The following is a 20052-nucleotide window of genomic DNA, read 5'->3' on the forward strand; positions in this document are numbered from 1 at the left end:
TGTTTCCGGCTTCGTAAGGGCCCCTCCTCGCTGGCGTACAGGGCAGTGGGGCTGCCAACGGAAGTGCCTGATGAACTGTTTTTTTTTTAACTCTGTTTCAAAAAATTATTTATCTTCTGTATCCCTGGAAAGTATGCCTTTCATGAACTATGTTTAGGTTCATGTCATAAGGCGTGAATACAAGACAGAAACATTTAAACAATTATACGTTTATATTCTTCAGGCGCCGGTAGGGGACCTTTTTCCGCTGCGCGCCAACTGCAAGGTCCCTGCGTTGAGAGCTAATGGCTGGTGCCGGCGAGTTGGCGTTGGCTGTGGCTTAGGCCTTGAGGAAAGTCAGCATCCGTTGGGTATCTCCACCATCCTTCTCGCTACAGGGTAAAGAAGTGGCTTTCCGACTTCCTCCGGTCTAGGGAGGCGCGCGGCAACGGTGCGGCAGGGTGGGCCAAGCCTTTAGTGGGGGTCTCTGCGGTGGTTTAGGCCCGAGCGTTCCTCGCCAGACGTGATGAGGGGAACTCGTCGGACGCCAAAACGGCTACCGCCCATAGGTTGAGAACGAGGTCTGACTCGAAATAAGTTTCTCTGGAATTTTTTTTAAAATTTGGGGCCATTTAGAATCGGGGGAAATGTGAGCTGGGGCAGGAGAGATGTTTCTCTCTGAAGAGAATAAACGACACTGGAACGGAAGGAGTGGAGTCAAGCGTGTGTTAACAGGGCACATAACGGAAACAGTCTTTGGAGCCAAGACGCAGTTTTGAATTTGTGTTTTTGGTGCTCGGGTTGCTTGTTTCCAGCTCAACCTCAGTTTTACCATTTGCGAACAGGGGCGATTATAGTCATTTCGAAGGCTTTGTAAAGTGGGGTTCCTTTGACACGTGGAAACAGAAAGGAGCAGTCTTAGGTTCATTACCTCAGACAGGAGATAGAAATGGGGGGAGTAACAGTTTTTTAAACCATTTCCGGCCTGACGGATCGAGCTTTCTCAGTCACACTGCTTTTGCCTTACTCAGAAATTACTTAGGACATTCGTAATTCTTTCACTTCAAACCGAATGCGAGTTGCACAGTGCTTTGATTTCTTGACTCATCGCTTTTGTCTGCGTAATTGAGGGGGAAACTCAGTTTATTTTCCAGCCCTAACACCTGATAGGTGTAGTTTGGGGCTGAGGTGCCTCCATTTACAATTTTGAGGCCCTTATGAAGACAGTCCTTTTTGGTTATTCTGTCCTAAAATGGCAGAAATTTTGTTTTGTTTTAGTTTGATGATGAGTTTAAATCCTAACTTCAAATTACTCTTCGATTACAGAACTATATAAGAGATGCAAATAAAAACTAAATTAAGTTACCGGCTTTTATCTGCTAGGTTAAGAAAGGCCTGTTTATAGAGAATTAAGGACTGCTGGCGATATAAGTGTAAAACAATTTTTTGAAAGACAATTTCTTTCAGAGGTAATTTTTATCAAAACAAATCAGTGAGTCCCTCAACCCAGTAATTGCACGTACAGAAATTAGTATTAGAAATAATTCATGTATATGTAGAAACTGTGTAATAGGTAGAATTTTATATGCAGCAATCTTCATAATGAGATTGGGAACAATCTCTAAGTATTCAGTAGGGTATTTACTAAATTAATTTTTTTAAAAAGACTTATTTACTTATGTATACAAGACTGGAGTACAGGGCAGAGGTGCGGAGGATGAGAAGATTCACCAGGACAGAGTGGGGAGCAGAATAGGTAGCTCTACTGAAATACACTGCTGAGGGGAGCTGTGGGCAGGTCAGGAGAGGTCTGTGCCATGTGGGTCAGCTCCCTTGTGGGGAATGGAACTCAAGCTGCAGTGGCCGTGGACAGCTTCATAGTGCTGAGACGTAAACCTTGTAACACCAAGGAGGCTGAGGCTTCATTTCTTAATCTGTTTCCTTCCTGTAAAATGAGTATTAACATTGATTAGCAGTGGGAGACAGTGTATATAGCATAGTGCCTTTTGGCGTACAGAAACACTAATTTTAAATTTGTTGTTCCTCCACAGTTGTTAATTTATTGTCTGCTGTTTTAAGACAGTCCCCATAACAATGTCTTTTAAAATAATTTTCCTGCAACCATTCAAGCTGACTTTGCTATTTTCCCCACGAGGGCCTGTATGCAGTGACTGCAAAAAGCGTTTTTTTGGGCCCTCCCTGGTGGTGTAGTGAGTTTTAAAACACAGCACCAAAAGAAGCTAAAGTCACTTCAGCAGGGTTTTTATTCACCCACATGGCGTGGCAGACCTCTCCTGACCTTCCCGCTGCTCCCCTCAGCAGTATACTTCGTCAGTCAACGTGTTCTGCTCCCCACTCTGTCTCTGTCTTCTCTCACTGTCCCTGTACCTCTGGACTCTACCCTAGTCTGTATGCATAAATAAATAAATCCTTTAAAAAAAAAAAGTGGTTTGCTTAGCACATGTACACCATTGGCTGTATGGTTTTACTCAAAGGAAAGTTAGAGGTGATCTTTTCCTGTGGACATATGTGGTACCTCATGCTGTCTCCTATCTTAGGCTATAGACATGTATACAGGGTGTAGTTGGAAACCTCTGGGCACTGTGCCCAGGAAGCGCCCACATTGCCAAATCCTGCCCAAGCCACAATTGAAACCCTTTGTAGAAGATCCATATCTAAGAAGCTGTTTTTTGGGGTTTTTTGTTTGTTTTTGTTTTTTAAATATTAATGCATACAAGTACTGGGATAGAGGCCACAGTTGCAGGAGGCTGGTGAGAGGATTCACCAGATAGTGGGAAGCAGAACAGGCAGTTTTACAGAAATCCACTGCTGAGGGGAGCAGCAGGCAAGACAGAAGAGGTCTGCTATGCCATGTGGGTCAGCTCCCTGGCCAGGGATTGAATTTGTGCTGTAATGACCGTTGATAGCTTCATCGTGTTGTGCCTAACTAACCCTTGCATCACCAGGGAGGCCCCTATGAAGGTGGGGTTTAAAGTTTAAGGTGGCTGAATTTGGAAGACATGGTGGCTGAAAGTTTATTCTAGGTGACTCTGGGGTCAAATACATCCGTAATCATGATCCCGTGGGGAAATGGTAAGCCTTACATACATGAGACACTCAGTTGCCGCCTTCCTATCTGGGGAAAGATACCCCACCTGATATTTTTCTGCTTTTATGTGCTCTTAGGTTTTTCTGAATTGGTGTAACTGAGATCTGGATTGTGGAGTTGTGTGTGATTCATTGCTGCCGTCACCATGTTCCTCTACAACTTAACCTTGCAGCGAGCCACTGGTATCAGCTTTGCCATTCATGGCAACTTCTCTGGTAAGTTCTGTAGTTATCTTTCTGAATTTAATATCTTTGATATTGCTAGTTTTATTCAAATACCTTTAAATTCAATATTCTAAAACAATTTACAGGAAAAGTGTTTTTTTTTATTATAGAACATTGTACTTTTATGCTTTATGGTTTCGAAACTTTACAATGCTTGATTTGTTAAGATTATTATGCATGTAGATAAGAGGTATGAGGGGTAAGAGGATCAACCTGAGACAGAGTGGTGAGCAGCACAGCTGGATATACTAAAATACACTGCCGGGGGAAGCAGTGAGCAAGAGAGGAGAGGTCTGCTGTACCTTGTGGGTTAGCTCCCTGGCCAGGGACTAAACTCATGCTGCAGTGTCTGGATTACCTTGACAGTGCTGTAACTTAACCCCTGCACCAGGCTCCCTATAATGTCTGTGATCTTAGCTGATACCCAGAGGACATTTGGAAAGGAAGGTGACCTGTTAAATGGTGGCATTGAGTATTGGAATGGATAGGTTTGGGATATCAGATAGGAAGTGGTTTAGGCATTAGATAGTGATAGTCCTGATTAGATCAGGACAATGGGACTAGAACAGGAGGATGTGAATTTCTAGCCTGGGTCACAGAGACTGACAGTTAATTGAGACCAGAGAGGAAGTTTGGGAATATCATGCAGGTGAAATTATGTAGCATTCAGGGAGAGATGGGGACTGTTGATTTTCATGCATTTGAAGTGTGGTTGCATTTAGGAAAGCAAGTCAACTTTCTTAAGGAATGAATTTAGGAATAAAACTTAATATTAGCCCTCCTGCCTACCTGTGATTATGCTAGTGTTTCTTTTTCCTCTTTTTTTTTTTTTTTTAAGATTTATTTATTCGTACAGAACTGGGGTATAGGCCAGAGATGCGGAGGGTGAGAGGATTCAGTAGAGACAGAGTGGGGAGCAGAACAGGCAGATCGATAAAGTACACTGCTGAGGGGAGCAGTGGGTGGGCCAGGAGAGGTCTGCCCCACCATGTGGATCTCCTCCAGGGCAGGTGGGGATGGAACTCATGCGGAAGTGGCTTAAGCTTCTTTGTGCTGTGCTTTAACCACCAGGGAGGGCCCTTTTCCTCTTATTTTTAAAGATTTACTTGCACGAACAAGAACAGGGGTGTAGGCTAGAGTTGTGTGTGTGTATGTGTGTGGAGTAAAAGGATTCACCAGAGACAGTGGGAAGCAGAACAGGTGGATGGATCTACTGAGATACAATGCTGAGGGGAGCAGCAGGCCATACAGGAGAGGACTGCGGTGCCAGGTGTGGGTTGGCTCCCTAGCTGGGGCTCGAACTTATGCTGTAGTGGTTGTGGATAGCTTGATGGCACTGAGATTTTAACCCCTTGCCCTTTTTTTTTTTCCTTTTCTGTAAATCTGTCTCTAAAATGTAGAAACAAAAGAAATAACTCTGGGTAACAGCTTAAAAAGTTTTTTGAGATACTAAATCAAACTGCATAAAAAGTTAAGATTTCTTAGAATAGTTTTGAATATGGAGTTGGAAGAGCCTTTGGGGATTTTTAATCTTGGGTAACAAAATACATATCAAAAATAGTTATAGGTACCTCCCAATTATACAGATTGATGATAAATCTGAGAGGGAAAGTTTCTAAGAAAGGTAATTTGTGTGAGAGACCATTTTTAAAATTCATTATTACTTTGGTCAGATCATTTCAATTCTATAGAAAGTACTTGTCCAAATATAGTAAGTTAATATGCTGAGCCTCAGAGTTGTTTAATTCTCTTTAGTGGAATTATGGTCCATTCAAGTTACTTTTTAGTTTAGTCCTGACTGTTCATGGATTCTATTTTTTGGCAATCTAGGAACCAAACAACAGGAAATTGTTGTTTCCCGTGGGAAAATCTTGGAGCTGCTTCGCCCTGACCCCAACACTGGCAAAGTGCACACCCTACTAACTGTGGAAGTATTTGGTGTTATCCGGTCACTCATGGCCTTTAGATTGACAGGTGGCACTAAAGACTACATTGTGGTTGGCAGTGACTCAGGTCGGATTGTTATCTTGGAATACCAGCCATCGAAGAATATGTTTGAGAAAATTCACCAAGAAACCTTTGGCAAGAGTGGATGCCGCCGCATTGTTCCTGGCCAGTTCTTAGCTGTGGATCCCAAAGGCCGTGCTGTTATGATTAGTGAGTGACTTGCTCTAAGAGTGCGCCTTGAACTTTTATGAATGCTTGCTTTAAGATGACAATGCTGTGATTTTGATATTGTGCTAATAAATTATAGCTGGGTAAAGTTTGGATCATATTTGGGTAACTCCATGGCTTAAAGTTGTACCTTTCAACACGGTGGAAAAGTCTTTTTTAACACACTTTTCTACTTCCACTTTAGTTGAAAATGTTTATTTTTCAATTCTTTATTTGTAGCAAAAAGACTGCACTTATATGATTTTGTTACTAAGCAATGAACATGGTTGCTTTCATCAACCTGAAGTGATGATCCACATTCATGTCTCTTCTCTGATGATTCTGTTGAAGAAACTTCTGTGTATCTGATCAGGTCTCCAGAGGGCAACCTTCTCTGACCAATCATTAGACCTGATTGAAAGAATAAAGTTACTAGTTTTTTTTATTGCTTTCTAGTATTCGTAAAGATAAGGCACACTAAAAAGAATTGAAGCATGTTATTAAAGTTTCTAACAAGAAGGGTAAGGGTTGGAGAATACTGTTGTCTACATTAATTATAGTAGAATCCTGTAAGTAAATGTATAAATTTAATATAATTGTGCAATTAATCTGGCTGTTAATTTTTAAAAATATTTTTGATGTGAAACCAAATGTTCCGTAAGTGTCTCTGTTCATTAACTGCAAATATGTTTTCTTTTACTCAACTGCAGGTGCAATTGAAAAGCAGAAATTGGTATATATTTTAAATAGAGATGCTGCAGCTAGGCTTACCATTTCATCTCCCTTGGAGGCCCACAAAGCAAACACCTTAGTATATCATGTGGTTGGAGTAGATGTGGGATTTGAAAATCCAATGTTTGCTTGTCTGGAAATGGATTATGAGGTAACAGGGATTATGCCTGTCTTACTTTCTCCCCCCCCCCAACATCTCTCCCTCCTCTTCGCTCTCTTTTGGGTTTCTTCTTCTCACTTCAGTACTTTCCTAAGATGTTTTCCACATTGAACTTCTTATTAACAAATCTTATCTGAATCCAAAGCCTTCCTGAAATGTTTTGTTCCACAGTTTACTGTCTAGTAGCAGTGGTTTGAATGGTCTCCCTGTGGAAATGACATTTATTGGGAAGAGCTCCCTGAAAAGAGAGGTTAACTGATTGGTATTTCTTCATATGGTGGTACTAAAAGGTAGATCATACTATTATCCTTGAATGGAAAAACTGTATCCTTGAGTAGAGAGAATGCTGGTGTCAGTGAAGAGACCTGGGTTCTGGTTACAGTATTGCTGTTAGATCTAGTGTGAACTTTGGCAAGCTATTTGGCATATGTAGGCCTCTGCATCCTCATTTCTAAAATGGAAGACTCCTTATAGCCTTTCCAGTTGTAAAAGTGATAATACTGATTAGTTTTTGTGCCAATGTACCTCACAGGAAGCAGACAACGATCCAACAGGGGAAGCAGCGGCTAATACACAGCAGACACTTACTTTCTATGAGTTAGATCTTGGTTTAAATCATGTGGTACGAAAATACAGTGAACCTTTGGAGGAACATGGCAACTTCCTTATCACAGGTACTTCTCTTTCAACACTATTCTGTGCTCTTTTGCCTGGTTCATTTTATTCCTGAATTTGGAAGGGTTCACTTAATTCGGTTTTGAAGGGAATACATTTGTAGTAGACTTGAACTTGTTTAAATTTTGGTGAAGTTCAAAATGCAAGTGGTGGTTAACTCTTACCCTCTAATGGGGCCAGGGAAGAAAGGATAAGAAAAGCACTCAGCTTGTAATAGTGATATTGTGGTTGTTGTGATATTTAGAATAGTCTTTTGCTCGTTAAGAAAATCAAAATTTAGGTTATTGGACAGATGAAATGGATAACTCCAATAAGATCAAACAAGATTATGCACATGACCTTGAAAACTTAGGTGCAATAGAATATTTCTGGAAAATATTGCCAAAACTGATCAAATAATAAATCAAGAATCTGAATAGCATCATTTGAGGGAAGAGTCAAAAACTCCCGAAAGATTTAAGGTCCAGGATTTTCAGAGACTTTTAAGTTTCTCCTAAGACAAGAAAAAGAATAATAACTACTCTCCTGCTTTATGACCTGAAAATAACTTCCATACCTAAACTAGGGAAGTAACAGTAATAAGAGACATTACAGACTCATCATTATAGGTTTAAAAATCTATAGCAAATCAAATTCAATGGACTTGAATGCGTTATGCTCAAAGATATGCAACATAAGAAAATCAGTCTTATATTAAAAGACGGAAAGGACAACTATGGTGATCTAAATTTCAGCAGTTCGGGGAAGAATGTGGATAATGATAAAAATGACTTATTTTTGAACATTAAATTACAAAGAGATTCAGCAAAAGAACCTATGAATATAGGTTTTATATCTTAACTGTTTGCTGTAACATCTTAGCATAACTTTATTTACTAGGACTTCTTAAAATGAATTTGATTAAACCTCTGTGTAAAATCAGTCCTATTGGGTCCTGCAGTGAAAATTTAGATGCGGTTTCTCTCATCAGGTAAGATTGTGTTTAGTGAGGAATACTTAACAACAACAAAAAGGACAGTGTGCCAAATTTTTGACAATGTAGAGTAGGGTCCCCTAACCTAGGAAAGATAAAGAGATGTATTAGAAATTGTTTTCTGCAGAAATGCATTCTAAGCTAGCACCTGAGGACAATTAAAGAGTTCCTAGACACATTGAAGGTAGCGGTAAAGGAAGACCAAGGGAACAACATGCACAAAGACCCAAGTGCCAGAAAGCTCATCATGTGTAAGTGGATCATTAGCGCTAAAAGGTTGAGGCCTAGGTAGTGGTGGTGGTAGCAAGTGAAAGTAGGGAAATAACTTGAACGTTACTTGCTTGTATTTTGATTGATTAGTGGAGTGAAAGGTACTAAGAATATGTCAGGAGAATAAGCAAGGTGATTGCATAAGAACTAGTAAGAAGAACCATTAGGACTGAGGTAAGATAGAGGGGTTTGTTTACTGGTTGATAGTGGTTTTCTGGGTTGAGAATCCAGGAATTCGGACAGGCTTGGGAAAGAACTTGAGTTTCTTTTTTATAGCACCTTGTGTAGTTAAGGATACCTATGGTATGTTCATGTTTCCGATGGGTAGTGACATTATAGATCTGAAGCTGAGAACTAAGTCCTAGGGTTGGAGCCAAAACTGTATATTTTCAGCGTTATCAGCTTTTTGGACAGAACTGAGAGCAACCAGTTCTGAAGGAGGGTAGGATTTGAAAAGCTAAACTGTAATTCATAGTTATCAAGTCATTACTAAGTTTTATTTTCTCTGGTAGTTCCTGGAGGATCAGATGGTCCAAGTGGAGTGCTGATTTGTTCTGAAAACTATATCACTTACAAGAATTTTGGTGATCAGCCAGATATCCGCTGCCCAATTCCTAGAAGACGGGTGAGGTTTTTGCTATAAATGAAAGAATAATCTTGTTAATGAAGTGAAGTGAACTTAATTTTTGTAATTGGAAGTATAATCTTTTTATCTGATACCTGGTTTTCATTTTCTTTGCAAATTATTATTGCTTAAAGGTTTTTATTTATGCATGGAAGAACTGGGGTGTAGGCAAGGGATGCAGGGGTGAGAGAATTCATCAGAGACAGGGTGGGAGTAGAACAGATTACTGAAATACACTGTTGAGGGGGAGCAGTGGGTGAGACACAAGAGGTCTGCTGTGCAACATGTGGGTCAGCTCCCTGGCTGGGGATTGAACTCAGGTCACAGCAGTGATAGCACTATGGCTTAAATTCTAGGCCACCAGGGAGACTCCCCTTTGCAATTTTTTTTAAAAGATTGATTTATTCATGCAAGAGCTGGGGTGTAGGCGACAAGTGTTAGGAGAGAACGGATTCAGCAGAAACAGACAGGGGAGCAGAACAGGTAGATTGACAAAAATGCACTGCTCGGGAGCAGTGAGAGACGGGACTTCTGCTGTGCCATCTGGGTCACCTCCCTGGCCAGGGATTGAGCGCATGCTACAGTGGCTGCTGATAGCTTCATAGTTTTGACACTTAACCCCTTTCACCACCAGAGAAGCCCTGCAAATTATTTTTAATAGAATTGATAAAATGCTTTTATTTGCATTCTTTGAGAAAAGAAATTAAAACCACCTTCCATTTCAAGAACCAATGGGAAGTAATTTAAAACTTTCTAATTTGGGAGGAAAAGTCATATATATTGAAGATAACTTGTTTTTCATTTTGCCTTTTCCCTCCATTTGAACAATCAAAAATTGAAGAGTAGAACAGTGAATTTGTGTAGACTTTTTACTTAGAGTCAGTTATTAATGTTTTGATACATTGCCTTTTGGTACTCCAGATACTTCTTATTTAACTTTTTTTTTAAAAAAAAAAAAAGGGTTTTTTTTTTACATCATTTTGTACATTTTTATTTTCATCTCAGTTGTAATCCCCGTGGGTTTTCCATCACCAAGTTACCCATGTGCCATCACCATAGTCCCGTGCACTTCCCTCCCCCCACCGTTTTTGATCCCATTCCTCACTCCACCCCCCAAAAATGTCTCTGGTATATAGCTGTTCACTATTATTATTATTTTCTCGCCTGGTCCACTATACTCCTGCTATGAGCGAAACTATCTGGTATTTTTTCCTTTTCTTTCTGACTTATTTCAGAAAGCATGATCTTCTCCTGCTCCATCCATGTTGCTGCAAAAGACATGTGGTTTTTTTTTGTTGTTGTTGCTGAGTAATATTCCATTGTGTATATGTACCACATCTTTTTAATCCAGTCATCTATTTTTGGGCATTTGGGCTGCTTCCATGTTTTTCTAATTGTAAATAAAGCAGCAATAAACATGGGGGTGCAGGTATCTTTTTCAATCAGTTTTTGTGTCTTTTGGGTAGATACCTAGGAGTGGGATTGCTGGGTCGTAGGGAAGCTCCATGTTTAGCAGTTTGAGGAACCTCCAAACAGTTTTCCATAGTGGTTGTACTAATTTGCATTCCCACCAGCAGTGCAGGAGAGTTCCTTTTTCTCCACATCCTCACCAACATTTGTTGTTGCTAGTTGTTTGAAGATGTGCCATTCTCAATGGGGTGATATTGGTATCTCATTGTGGTTTTAACTTGCATCTCCCTTATTACGAGTGATGTTGAACGTTTTTTCATATGCTTGTTGGCCATCTGTATTTCCTCTTTGGAGAAGTGTCTTTTTAGCTTAGGATAACCCATTTGAAAATAAGTTGCAGGCATAATGATACTTCAGGAAAGTCCCGAGATACAGTTTCTAAGAGTAAGGTTTTCCTAAACAAACACTACAGTATTGTGTTTAACAAATTTTATTTTTTCATGGAGACGTTATCGTAACATATATTCTAATATATATGTATATGTAGGTTTATATTCCAGTTTTTCTCATTGTCTCAAAAAGGCTCCATTAATTTAAAATAATTTCTCTTTGGTTTTGATCTTTTGTATTATTGGTAATTTTTAAGTACCTGGTTTAATTTTCTTACAGTCTGTTTTGTGTTTTTCCTCATGATTATATCTTGGTTAATATTTTTGATAAAATTATTAAGTGGTGGTAATAGGAGTATAGAATGTTGTCACATTGGTGATGCTAAATTGATCCTTGGTTAATGGTAGCTGCTTGCTCCTTAATTGTTGTAAAAGCATGTTTTCTTTTAATATGTTTTTTAATGGTTTATTCTTTATGCATACAGAACTGGGGTACAGGCCCAATGTGCAGGGGCAGTGAGACGATTCACCAGAGTCAGATTGGAGAGCAAAACAGGCAGATTGACGAAGTACACTGCTGAGGGGAGCAGTGGGCAAGACAGGAGAAGTCTCCTGTGCCATGTGGATCTCCTCCAGGTTGGGGATCGAACTTGCTCCGAAGCTACCACAGCCAGCTTGGCAGTGCTGAGCATTAACCTTTTGTGCTGACAGGGAGGGCTTAGCATGTTTTCACTTAGTGGTTCATCAGTCACTACATTGCTGACTAAAACCTTTTGTTTTTGGGCACTCCCTGGTGGGAGGAGCAGAGGATGGGTCAGGAGAGGTCTGCCACCCTATATGGGTCACCTGCCTGGCCGGGGGTGAACTTGTGCTGCAGTGGCTGTGGATAGCTTTATAGTGCTGTTCTTTCACCCGTTTTGCCAGCAGGGAGGGCCTGGTACTCCTCTTAATATAAGCAGGTTACTATAGAAATTAAGCAAACAGAAAAGTAGAATACAATGAAACTCATGTGCATCCAGCTTTAGCAGTTATCAGGACGTGATTAACCTTGTTTTATTTTTGCTTCCTCAATCTCTGATCCTATGTTATTTGTTGTTTTTTGAATATTAATACTTAGATTCTGGACTAAACAAACTTCTTTGGACTTAGTTTATCTATAACGTATGGCAATCTGAATAAGATTCCATCAGAACTCTTCCTCAGTAGTGTCCTAAGTCAGTCTGCTTGTTCTGCTTCCCACTCTGTCTCTGGTGAATCCTCTCTGGCCTGTACCTCAGTTCTGTATGCATACTTTTTTTTTTTTAGATTTACTGAGTAAGACATGATGGAAACATTGAAGTAAATTCAAAATCATAGCCATGGGGTTGCTTTTTTTGGAATCAAGGATATTGAAGTCAAAATAGCTAATTTTGGATGTTTTATATCACAATTTGTATTGTTGCAGACATTGTAAGAGTTTATTTCATATCTTGAAATGATGTCTTTAATAATTTCAAATCTCTGACATTTTGCTTTGGTGATAATAGCTTTAACCTTGTTGATGTGATCAGTCTGGATAATAAAGTTATAGCTGTTTTAGCTGTTTTTTTTTTTATATATAAACTATGCTTATAGTCGATGATAAAGGTTTTTAGTTCTTTAGGTGTACTTTGCAACTGGGAGGCTGCTCTGGGTAGAAGCTTGTATAGAAAAGCTCTAGGTGAGCTAGGTCTTCAGTTACTGTGAAATTGCTAAATTTCAGCAATAAATACTCATTTGTATGGTGTTGGGTGTTTTGTGTTTGACTTTTCTAGAACGACCTGGATGATCCTGAAAGAGGAATGATTTTTGTCTGCTCTGCCACCCATAAGACCAAATCAATGTTCTTCTTTTTGGCCCAAACTGAGCAGGGAGATATTTTCAAGATAACTTTGGAGACAGATGAAGATATGGTAAGCAGACCGTTGGTGGAGTGGGGAATAATGAAAAACCTCAATACCATGTGTTAGGGTTAGTCTGGTTTGATAAAACTTGCTACATTTTTACCCTAATATTGATAAAACTAAATAATCTTTTTTTAAAAACTGATATTTGTATCAAATTTACAAATGTCCAAATTTACAAGGTGGTTTACAAACCAGTTGTTCATTACAGTGACATTCACTCTGAGATAGGTCACTTACTACTTTACAAGTTAAAAACCTAGAAATAATCCTTGGTAAGTGGTTTCCTAAGTTGTTGGAACTTTTAATTAAAGTTTGGGCTATTATACAAATAGCTTTTTTCCCTGTGATTAAAAGTGTTTTGTTTAGGTGCATGAGATTGGGTAATGTCACTTATAGTGAATACCCAGAGAAACATTCCTGTCTTCCGAACACTGGAAATACACATGATCTGTTAGTTTTTTCATCCCGAGGAGGATCTCTGGGAAGAAATGTGCAATTTCTAAGTTAACTGTTTAGATCAGGAGCTGACTGACAAATTTGTAAATGTCAGGTCATTGACATTTTCAGCTTTTGTGGCCATACATTTCTGAACTGCTCAGCTCTGTTATGGTACAAAAGTAGCCATAGGCAGTATGTAAATAAAAAGGCTTGACTGATCTTTGGGCTGCAGTTTGCTGGCCCCTGGTTTAGATACTAAACTACTAAAAATACTACTTCTTAGCAGTTCAGCTTTCATTGTCTTAAAATACTGGGTTCCCTTCCATGGCCTTACTTTATTTGCCTACATACTAAAGCCTTTTTTTCTTTTCACTCCAGGTTACTGAAATCCGCCTCAAGTATTTTGATACTGTACCTGTTGCTGCTGCCATGTGTGTGCTTAAAACAGGTTTCCTTTTTGTAGCATCAGAATTTGGAAATCAGTGAGTAATCCTCTTATTGGTTATTGTAAAAGTTGGGAATCAGGAGATGTGGCTTTGGGCAACAGATTTTACAAGTGTTTCTTTAAAACTACAGTTTTATCTTTTTCCTTTATATTCTCTTTTGGTTATCGGCTTTATTTCAGCAACTTCAGTCAGTTTAGAATATCTCACAAGATTTTACTGGACATTTTATCAAGTATTTCTTGAACTACAAGCACTTGTGCATACCATAAGTTGAAACTTCTCAGTACACACAGCTGCCTACCCAAGCCACAAACCCTCACAACCCCAGTATTTCTGCTAAGTAATGGATCAATAGTAGCTTGGTAAAATCTCCATTTTTGTTGTCCTTTACCTTTTTCATTTGAGTGCTGTGCAAGTTATTTCTACTCCTTTATCCTCCTTTTTTTGGGATGCAGTATTTGTTTTTATCCCTTGCTTGTGCTTGTTTGAACTAGGTTACTAGTTTCCTATTGCATTTCATTGTCCTTTTCTAAAACTCAGTGTTCAGTGGTTATCGTGAACAGATGAGATAATGAAATCATTTACTTACTATTTGTCATGGGTAGTCATGCCAAATGGATGAAGTATAAACTGTAATCTCTAAGTCCAATGTAAGACTCAATATGGTTTACATAAAATGATGTGATTTTGCTATCTAGTTGAGTTTTCCCAACTTTCGTGAAAAGTTTATCCAAACCACTTAACTAAAGCTCATTTTCTTCCTAACTTAAGCTGAAAATATGTAGGATTTTATGAATTCACTGTTTCTGCTTGTCTATAACTAATCTCCCTTCCTTAAATGACCTTTTATTCTCCCTCAATCACTTTGTTTTCACTGTTTTTTATTCCTTTTCTGGTTTATACATCTTAAGGCACTTTCATATTAGATTGTTAGTGTGTATTATTTTCATTTATTTCTAATTAGTTTTTACAAGCAGGTATTTTTTTTCTTTTTCTTTTTTTTTAATTACTCAGAAAGTTTATTAAACATGTACTTTTGAGAAGGGAGTGTGGGACCAAGGGGTAAGAGCAGTTGAAAGGGGAAACAAGGGCTGAGTGGTAAGGCAGTTGGCGGGGGAAATGCAGACTATGGGGTCAGGGCGACTGGACGGGGGAATGCAGACTCCGGGGCAGGGGCAGTTGGAGGGGGGGACACAGGTAAAAGAGCTGCATTAGGAGGGGGAAACATGCTTATCAGCTCTTCCTCTTTGACTGCTTCCAAAGTCTGCTCTTGTTTCTTAAGTTCATGTTTCTCAGGCTCAAAAGATAAGGCTTGTCCCACATCCTTCATTTCATGAGTACCCCTCTCACCAGGGCAAGGGGTTTCCTCCTCCTCTTTCATTTCACAAGTCTGCTTTTCCTTGGGTGGAAGGTTTCTCTTCTCTTTCTTCAGATAAGTGGTTGTCCTCTCCTCAGGTGGAGGGGATTCCTCCCCTTTCTTTTAATTCAGTAGTTGTTTTCTCCACACGAAGACATTTATTAAGGGTTTGACCCTCCATGTTTTTCAGGGCGCCAGTGTTGATGAGGTTAAAAAGCAATTCAGACACACAGTGCTGAGACCTTTTTTTTCTCTTTTAAAGATTTATTTATTTATACATACAAGAGCTGGGGTACAGGCCACAGGTGCTAGGATGAGAGGATCCATCAGAGACAGAGCGGGGAGCAGAACAGGCAGATCTACTGAAATAGACTATTGAGGGAAGCAGTGAGCAAGAACAGGTCTGCCACACCATGTGGGTCATCTCTCTGGCTGGGGGGTGGTCAAATTACTGCTGAAATGGCTGCAGGAGCTTCCTGGTGCTACTCTTTAAACCCATTTTGTCACCAGAGAGGGCCCCAAATCTGTTTTAATAAGCACTTTACAAATATTTGTGTATTACTTTCCCTGTGTGGCACTGCTATTATTCTATTTACCAAGAACTGGGTTGCTTAGAATTTAAGAAATTTGATAACCTAACGAACTCTTGGGAACCGGGTTCCAAAGTCTGCTGTTGAACAAAAACACTGTAGTTTCAGAAACTTTTTCTAAGGTTAAACCAAAGCAACCTTCCCTGTGATGGAAATAGGGGTCTAGCATCATTTTGATTCTGGCAGTTTGTAGACACTGAGGTTGTCTGAATAAGGAGTTTGTATTAGTTAACTTTTCTTTTTATGTGTATCCTACTTTCATGCTTTAAGAAATCATTTAAGAATGCTGGCAATACTTTTTCATAATTTAGTATAGAATCTGCTATGTTCAGAAGAGTTAAATGCAGGGGTCTGTGTCTAACACTATATATACTTCACGTATTTTAGGTTCTGATACAGTCATTTTATTTCAAAAAGCTACACTAGAGATTGCTTGAAGTGCTGTTACCTTAAGGATAAACACAACCAGTACATTGGTGTTTAATTAAACTGCCTTCAAAAGATCTCAGTGCATATTCATACTCAGTAATGGATGGTATATTACAGAATATCTATTATCAAATTCTTTTCCCTTTTTTTCTTGGCTTGCCTTTGATTCAGTTTTGTTAAGCATTTTTAGCTCAAGGACAAACAGAAAAAGATGATGATTTTGTTACTTATCTGTGCATAAGTTTATATTTTGTTCCAGAATAATACTGTAATATCTGCATACCTTGCATACCTTTTTTTTTTTGGTCACCATCAGTTTGTGGGCTTTTTTTCTTTTAGATTTGATCTAGTTATTGGCTAATGTAGAAAAGCTACAGACTCTCCCAAATGGCGCATTGGGTTAAGGCACAGCGCTGCAAGGCACCCACAGCAGCTTCAGTGCGATTTCGATCCTTGCTCCGGAGATGACCCACATGGCATAGGAGACCTTTCCTGTCTCGCCCATTGCTCCCCTCAGCAGTGTACTTCGTGGATCTGCCTGTTCTGCTCCCCACTCTGTCTCTAGTGAATCTTCTTACCCTTCCCTCCACCCCTACACCTCTGGCCTGCACCCCAGTTCTGTATGCATAAATAAATCTTTTTTAAAAAAGTAGAAAGTTAACAGATTTCCATTAGGTTTCATTTATTTTCATATATCAGTTTATGTGACAAACACTACAATAGGTGCCATGTACTATTATAAGTATTCATGATATTCTGTAGGAAGGTGTTGGTTTAATTATGATGCAAGTAAGCTAGAGAGAGAGAGAGAGAGAGAGAGAGACTAAGTAGTAAGTATGTGACTAGTTAAGGGACAGAGCTGGGACCCAAACACAGGCACGCTAGTGGTATCTTCTTACCACTGTGGTTTGCAAGGTTAAATTACAGTAGTTTTAATTTCTTCATCCCCATGTTTTCCTTTAAAAAAGGGGTTGGGGTGGGAGGGTGGGTGCAGATTACCAGAGATTTAGAACTCTAAATGCTGATTTTTTAACTCTAGTTTTATTCAGTATTTATAAAGTGATCTGTGAGCTTTATTTTGACAACAAACATGAAAAATGTTTTAACTAAAGTCTTCTTGTTTCTCAGTTATTTATATCAAATTGCACATCTTGGAGATGATGATGAAGAGCCTGAGTTTTCATCTGCCATGCCTCTGGAAGAAGGAGACACATTCTTCTTTCAGCCAAGACCACTCAAAAATCTTGTATTGGTTGATGAGTTGGACAGCCTCTCTCCCATTTTATTTTGCCAGGTGAGTCTTTCCAGTCATGTTTGCGATTAGTGCCCACTAACTGCTTTTGAATCTAAATGAATTTAGTTTTTTCCCTCCAATTAAGTTAAGATCTAATTTAAGTCAATTTTGTCAGACTTTCTATGGCATTACTGTGCAAAGATAGAACAGCTAAAGGTAAATGTTTAGAAATTTAAAAACCATTATGTAAGTCCTTGACCTTTTAATTTTTCAATTTCTATAATCTTGGTCAGTGTGAAAATTTATCATACAGAAATTTCAAAATAAGCTCTTCCCAAACTGTTCTTAACTTAAAACACTTTCAAGCATTTTAAATGCTTGAATCTTACTTTGTGTGTGTTTTGTATTACATTTTTCTTTTAATGTAGGTGACTACATATAGTTTATAGTATTTTCAAATTGACCTTTTATCATGTCTGTGAATACCTTTACTCTATTTTAGCACCCATTTTTCTTAAAATACTGTAGAAATATTAGTAACAGAAAATTGAATGAAATCCTGATATTGCCTGAGAGGGGGTTATCACCCATTACTGGTGGTGCTTCAGTGTAGCAGGAATTTTACCATGCCACTGTGCCCTACATTACTAGGGTTTAAGTTACTCTTAAGGGCTACCTATACTTTTAGTGAGAGATTTGCTGATGGGGTGCTGGAAAAGCAAATCTCATTCCTGTATTCTTTGATAAAATAAGCCTTTTGGAAATTCTTCCTTTATGAGAAAAATGTTTAGTTGTGAGGGTAGTGCAAAATCAGTATAAGTAATTATTTCATTCTTAATAGTTTTCCCCACTTCATTGAAAGAAGTAATTGTGCAAATAATTTGTAGATCAAAAATACAATTAATACGAAGGTAGGTGTCTTGAGGATTTTCAGCATTGTTTGTGCTGTGGATCTCTTTACTGTTCCATGAGGTGTTACATCCCCTCTGAATAAATACTTTAAATGTATATGGTAACATACAGTAGCCAAGCTAGCAATTTTTTTTTTTTAAAGATTTATTTGTGCATACAGAACTGGGGTACAGGCCAGAGATGTGGAGGGTGAGAGGATTCACCAGAGACAGAGCGGGGTACAGAACAGGCAGATCAACAAAGTACACTGCTGAGGGGAGCAGCGGGCGGGCCAGGAGAGGTCTGCCACACCATGTGGCCACCTCCGGGGCAGGCGGGAATCGAACTCATGTAGAAGTGGCTTTAGCTTCTCAGTGCTGTGCCCTAACCCGCTGCGCCACTAGGGAGGGCCCGCAAATTTTTTTAGGTAATAAAAATGTAATTTATGTGCTTTATCAAGACTTTTAAGTAACAGGTGATATATTTGGAATAGGTGATAATATATTTATATATATATAGGTGATATATATATTAATATATATTTTCTTAAAAAAATCAATTTGAGGCCCTCCCTGGTGGCGCAGTGGGTTAAAGCACTGCACTGAGAAGCTTAAGCCACTTCCCCATGAGTTCAATCTCTGCCTGCCCCGGAGGTGACCACATGGCATGGCAGACCTCTCCTGACCCGCCCGCTGCTCCCCTCAGCCATGTACTTCATCGATCTGCCTGTTCTGTTCCCAACTCTGTTCCCTGATGAATCCTCTCACCCTCCGCATCTCTGGCCTGTAACCCAGTTCTGTATGAATAAATAAATCTTTTTTTTTAAAAAAATCAATTTGCAGGCTATGTACGCTCAATCCACATGCTTATTCATTATTACTAGGCTTCATTGCCTTATAGAATCAAGAATTTTTAATTGTCCCATTTGACAAAAATATAATACAAATGATTCACCTTTTTTCACATTGACTAATAGATAATTGTACTGGAAGTTAGCAAGATGACAACATGAGAACATGTAACTTCTACATTTGGTAGCAAAACAAGTAGCAAATGGTTAGAGTTTTTCAGTAGTTGGATTGCTACATCTTAGGGGCAGCTATAATGGGACTGCTGAGATCATGTATCTTCTAACAGCAGATCTCATCAATATAATTTTGATATAGTGATAGGATAAATGAATTGCAGTGTCTATAAACTTTAATATAAGTAAAGGTGACTTTTATTGGTGATAAGTTCACAGGTCCAGAGAGACTTATTTTTAGTTGGAAAAAAATGTTTAATTTCAGTTGGGTGTTCAATAAAACTTCATTTCACTACACTAAAAAGTTCTTTGCTAATTTAATCCTTTTTTTAAAAAAAGGTTTATATATGCATACAGAGCTGGGGTACAGGCTAGAAGTGCAGGGGCAGTGAGAGGATTCACCAGAGACAGAGTGGGGAGCAGAACAGGTAGATTGATGCAGCGGGCGGATCAGGAGAGGTCTGCCATGCCATGTGGATCACCTCCGGGACAGGGATTGAACTCATGTTGAAGTGGCTTAGTTTCTCAGTGCTGTGCTTTAACCTGCTGCACCGCCAGAGAGGGCCCAGTTTAATCCTTTTTTAATTGGAAAAACTATTTCAAACTGGTTTGGTCTTTGTAATATTGATCCCTTCTTCTGAGACCAGTAGCCAGTATGTAAGCTTTTTTTGTTGTTTTTATAAGCTTAATAAACTTAAAAAGTAGGGATTTTGGCCTTTTTTTTTTTCTTTCTAACATATTCAAAGGACAGGCTTATCAAGAACAGGAGAAATAGAGGCACCTGTATTGTTAAAGGCAGGTAGGAAAGGTCCTAAAATGTAGAATAGTCAAAGTGGGATGTGAAGTGACATTTTTTTTCCCCCTTTTTTCTCCATGTAGATAGCTGATCTGGCCAATGAAGATACTCCACAGTTATATGTGGCCTGTGGTAGAGGACCCCGGTCATCTCTAAGAGTCTTAAGGCATGGACTTGAGGTAAGATTGGAATTTCTAAGTATCTGTAGAATACGGAGGGAAG

The 20052-nt window shown here is 39.1% G+C and overlaps 1 protein-coding gene across 1 annotated transcript in view; it reads left to right on the forward strand.

The window, feature by feature from the left end:
• The first annotated feature begins 294 nt into the window (after nt 1-294).
• SF3B3 (splicing factor 3b, subunit 3, 130kDa) overlaps nt 295-20052 on the forward strand; it is a 41792-nt gene continuing 22034 nt past the window's right edge. The window contains exons 1-10 of the mRNA XM_004690400.2: nt 295-378; nt 3166-3303; nt 5143-5469; nt 6177-6349; nt 6891-7032; nt 8789-8901; nt 12494-12631; nt 13442-13545; nt 17014-17179; nt 19914-20009. Coding sequence (XP_004690457.1) covers nt 3234-3303; nt 5143-5469; nt 6177-6349; nt 6891-7032; nt 8789-8901; nt 12494-12631; nt 13442-13545; nt 17014-17179; nt 19914-20009 — 1329 coding nt within the window. The 5' untranslated portion in view covers nt 295-378; nt 3166-3233. The remainder of the gene's footprint in view (nt 379-3165; nt 3304-5142; nt 5470-6176; nt 6350-6890; nt 7033-8788; nt 8902-12493; nt 12632-13441; nt 13546-17013; nt 17180-19913; nt 20010-20052) is intronic.

This window comes from Condylura cristata, unplaced genomic scaffold (assembly GCF_000260355.1).
Source record: "Condylura cristata isolate star-nosed mole 26May11 unplaced genomic scaffold, ConCri1.0 scaffold00028, whole genome shotgun sequence".
Lineage (NCBI taxonomy): Eukaryota > Metazoa > Chordata > Mammalia > Eulipotyphla > Talpidae > Condylura > Condylura cristata.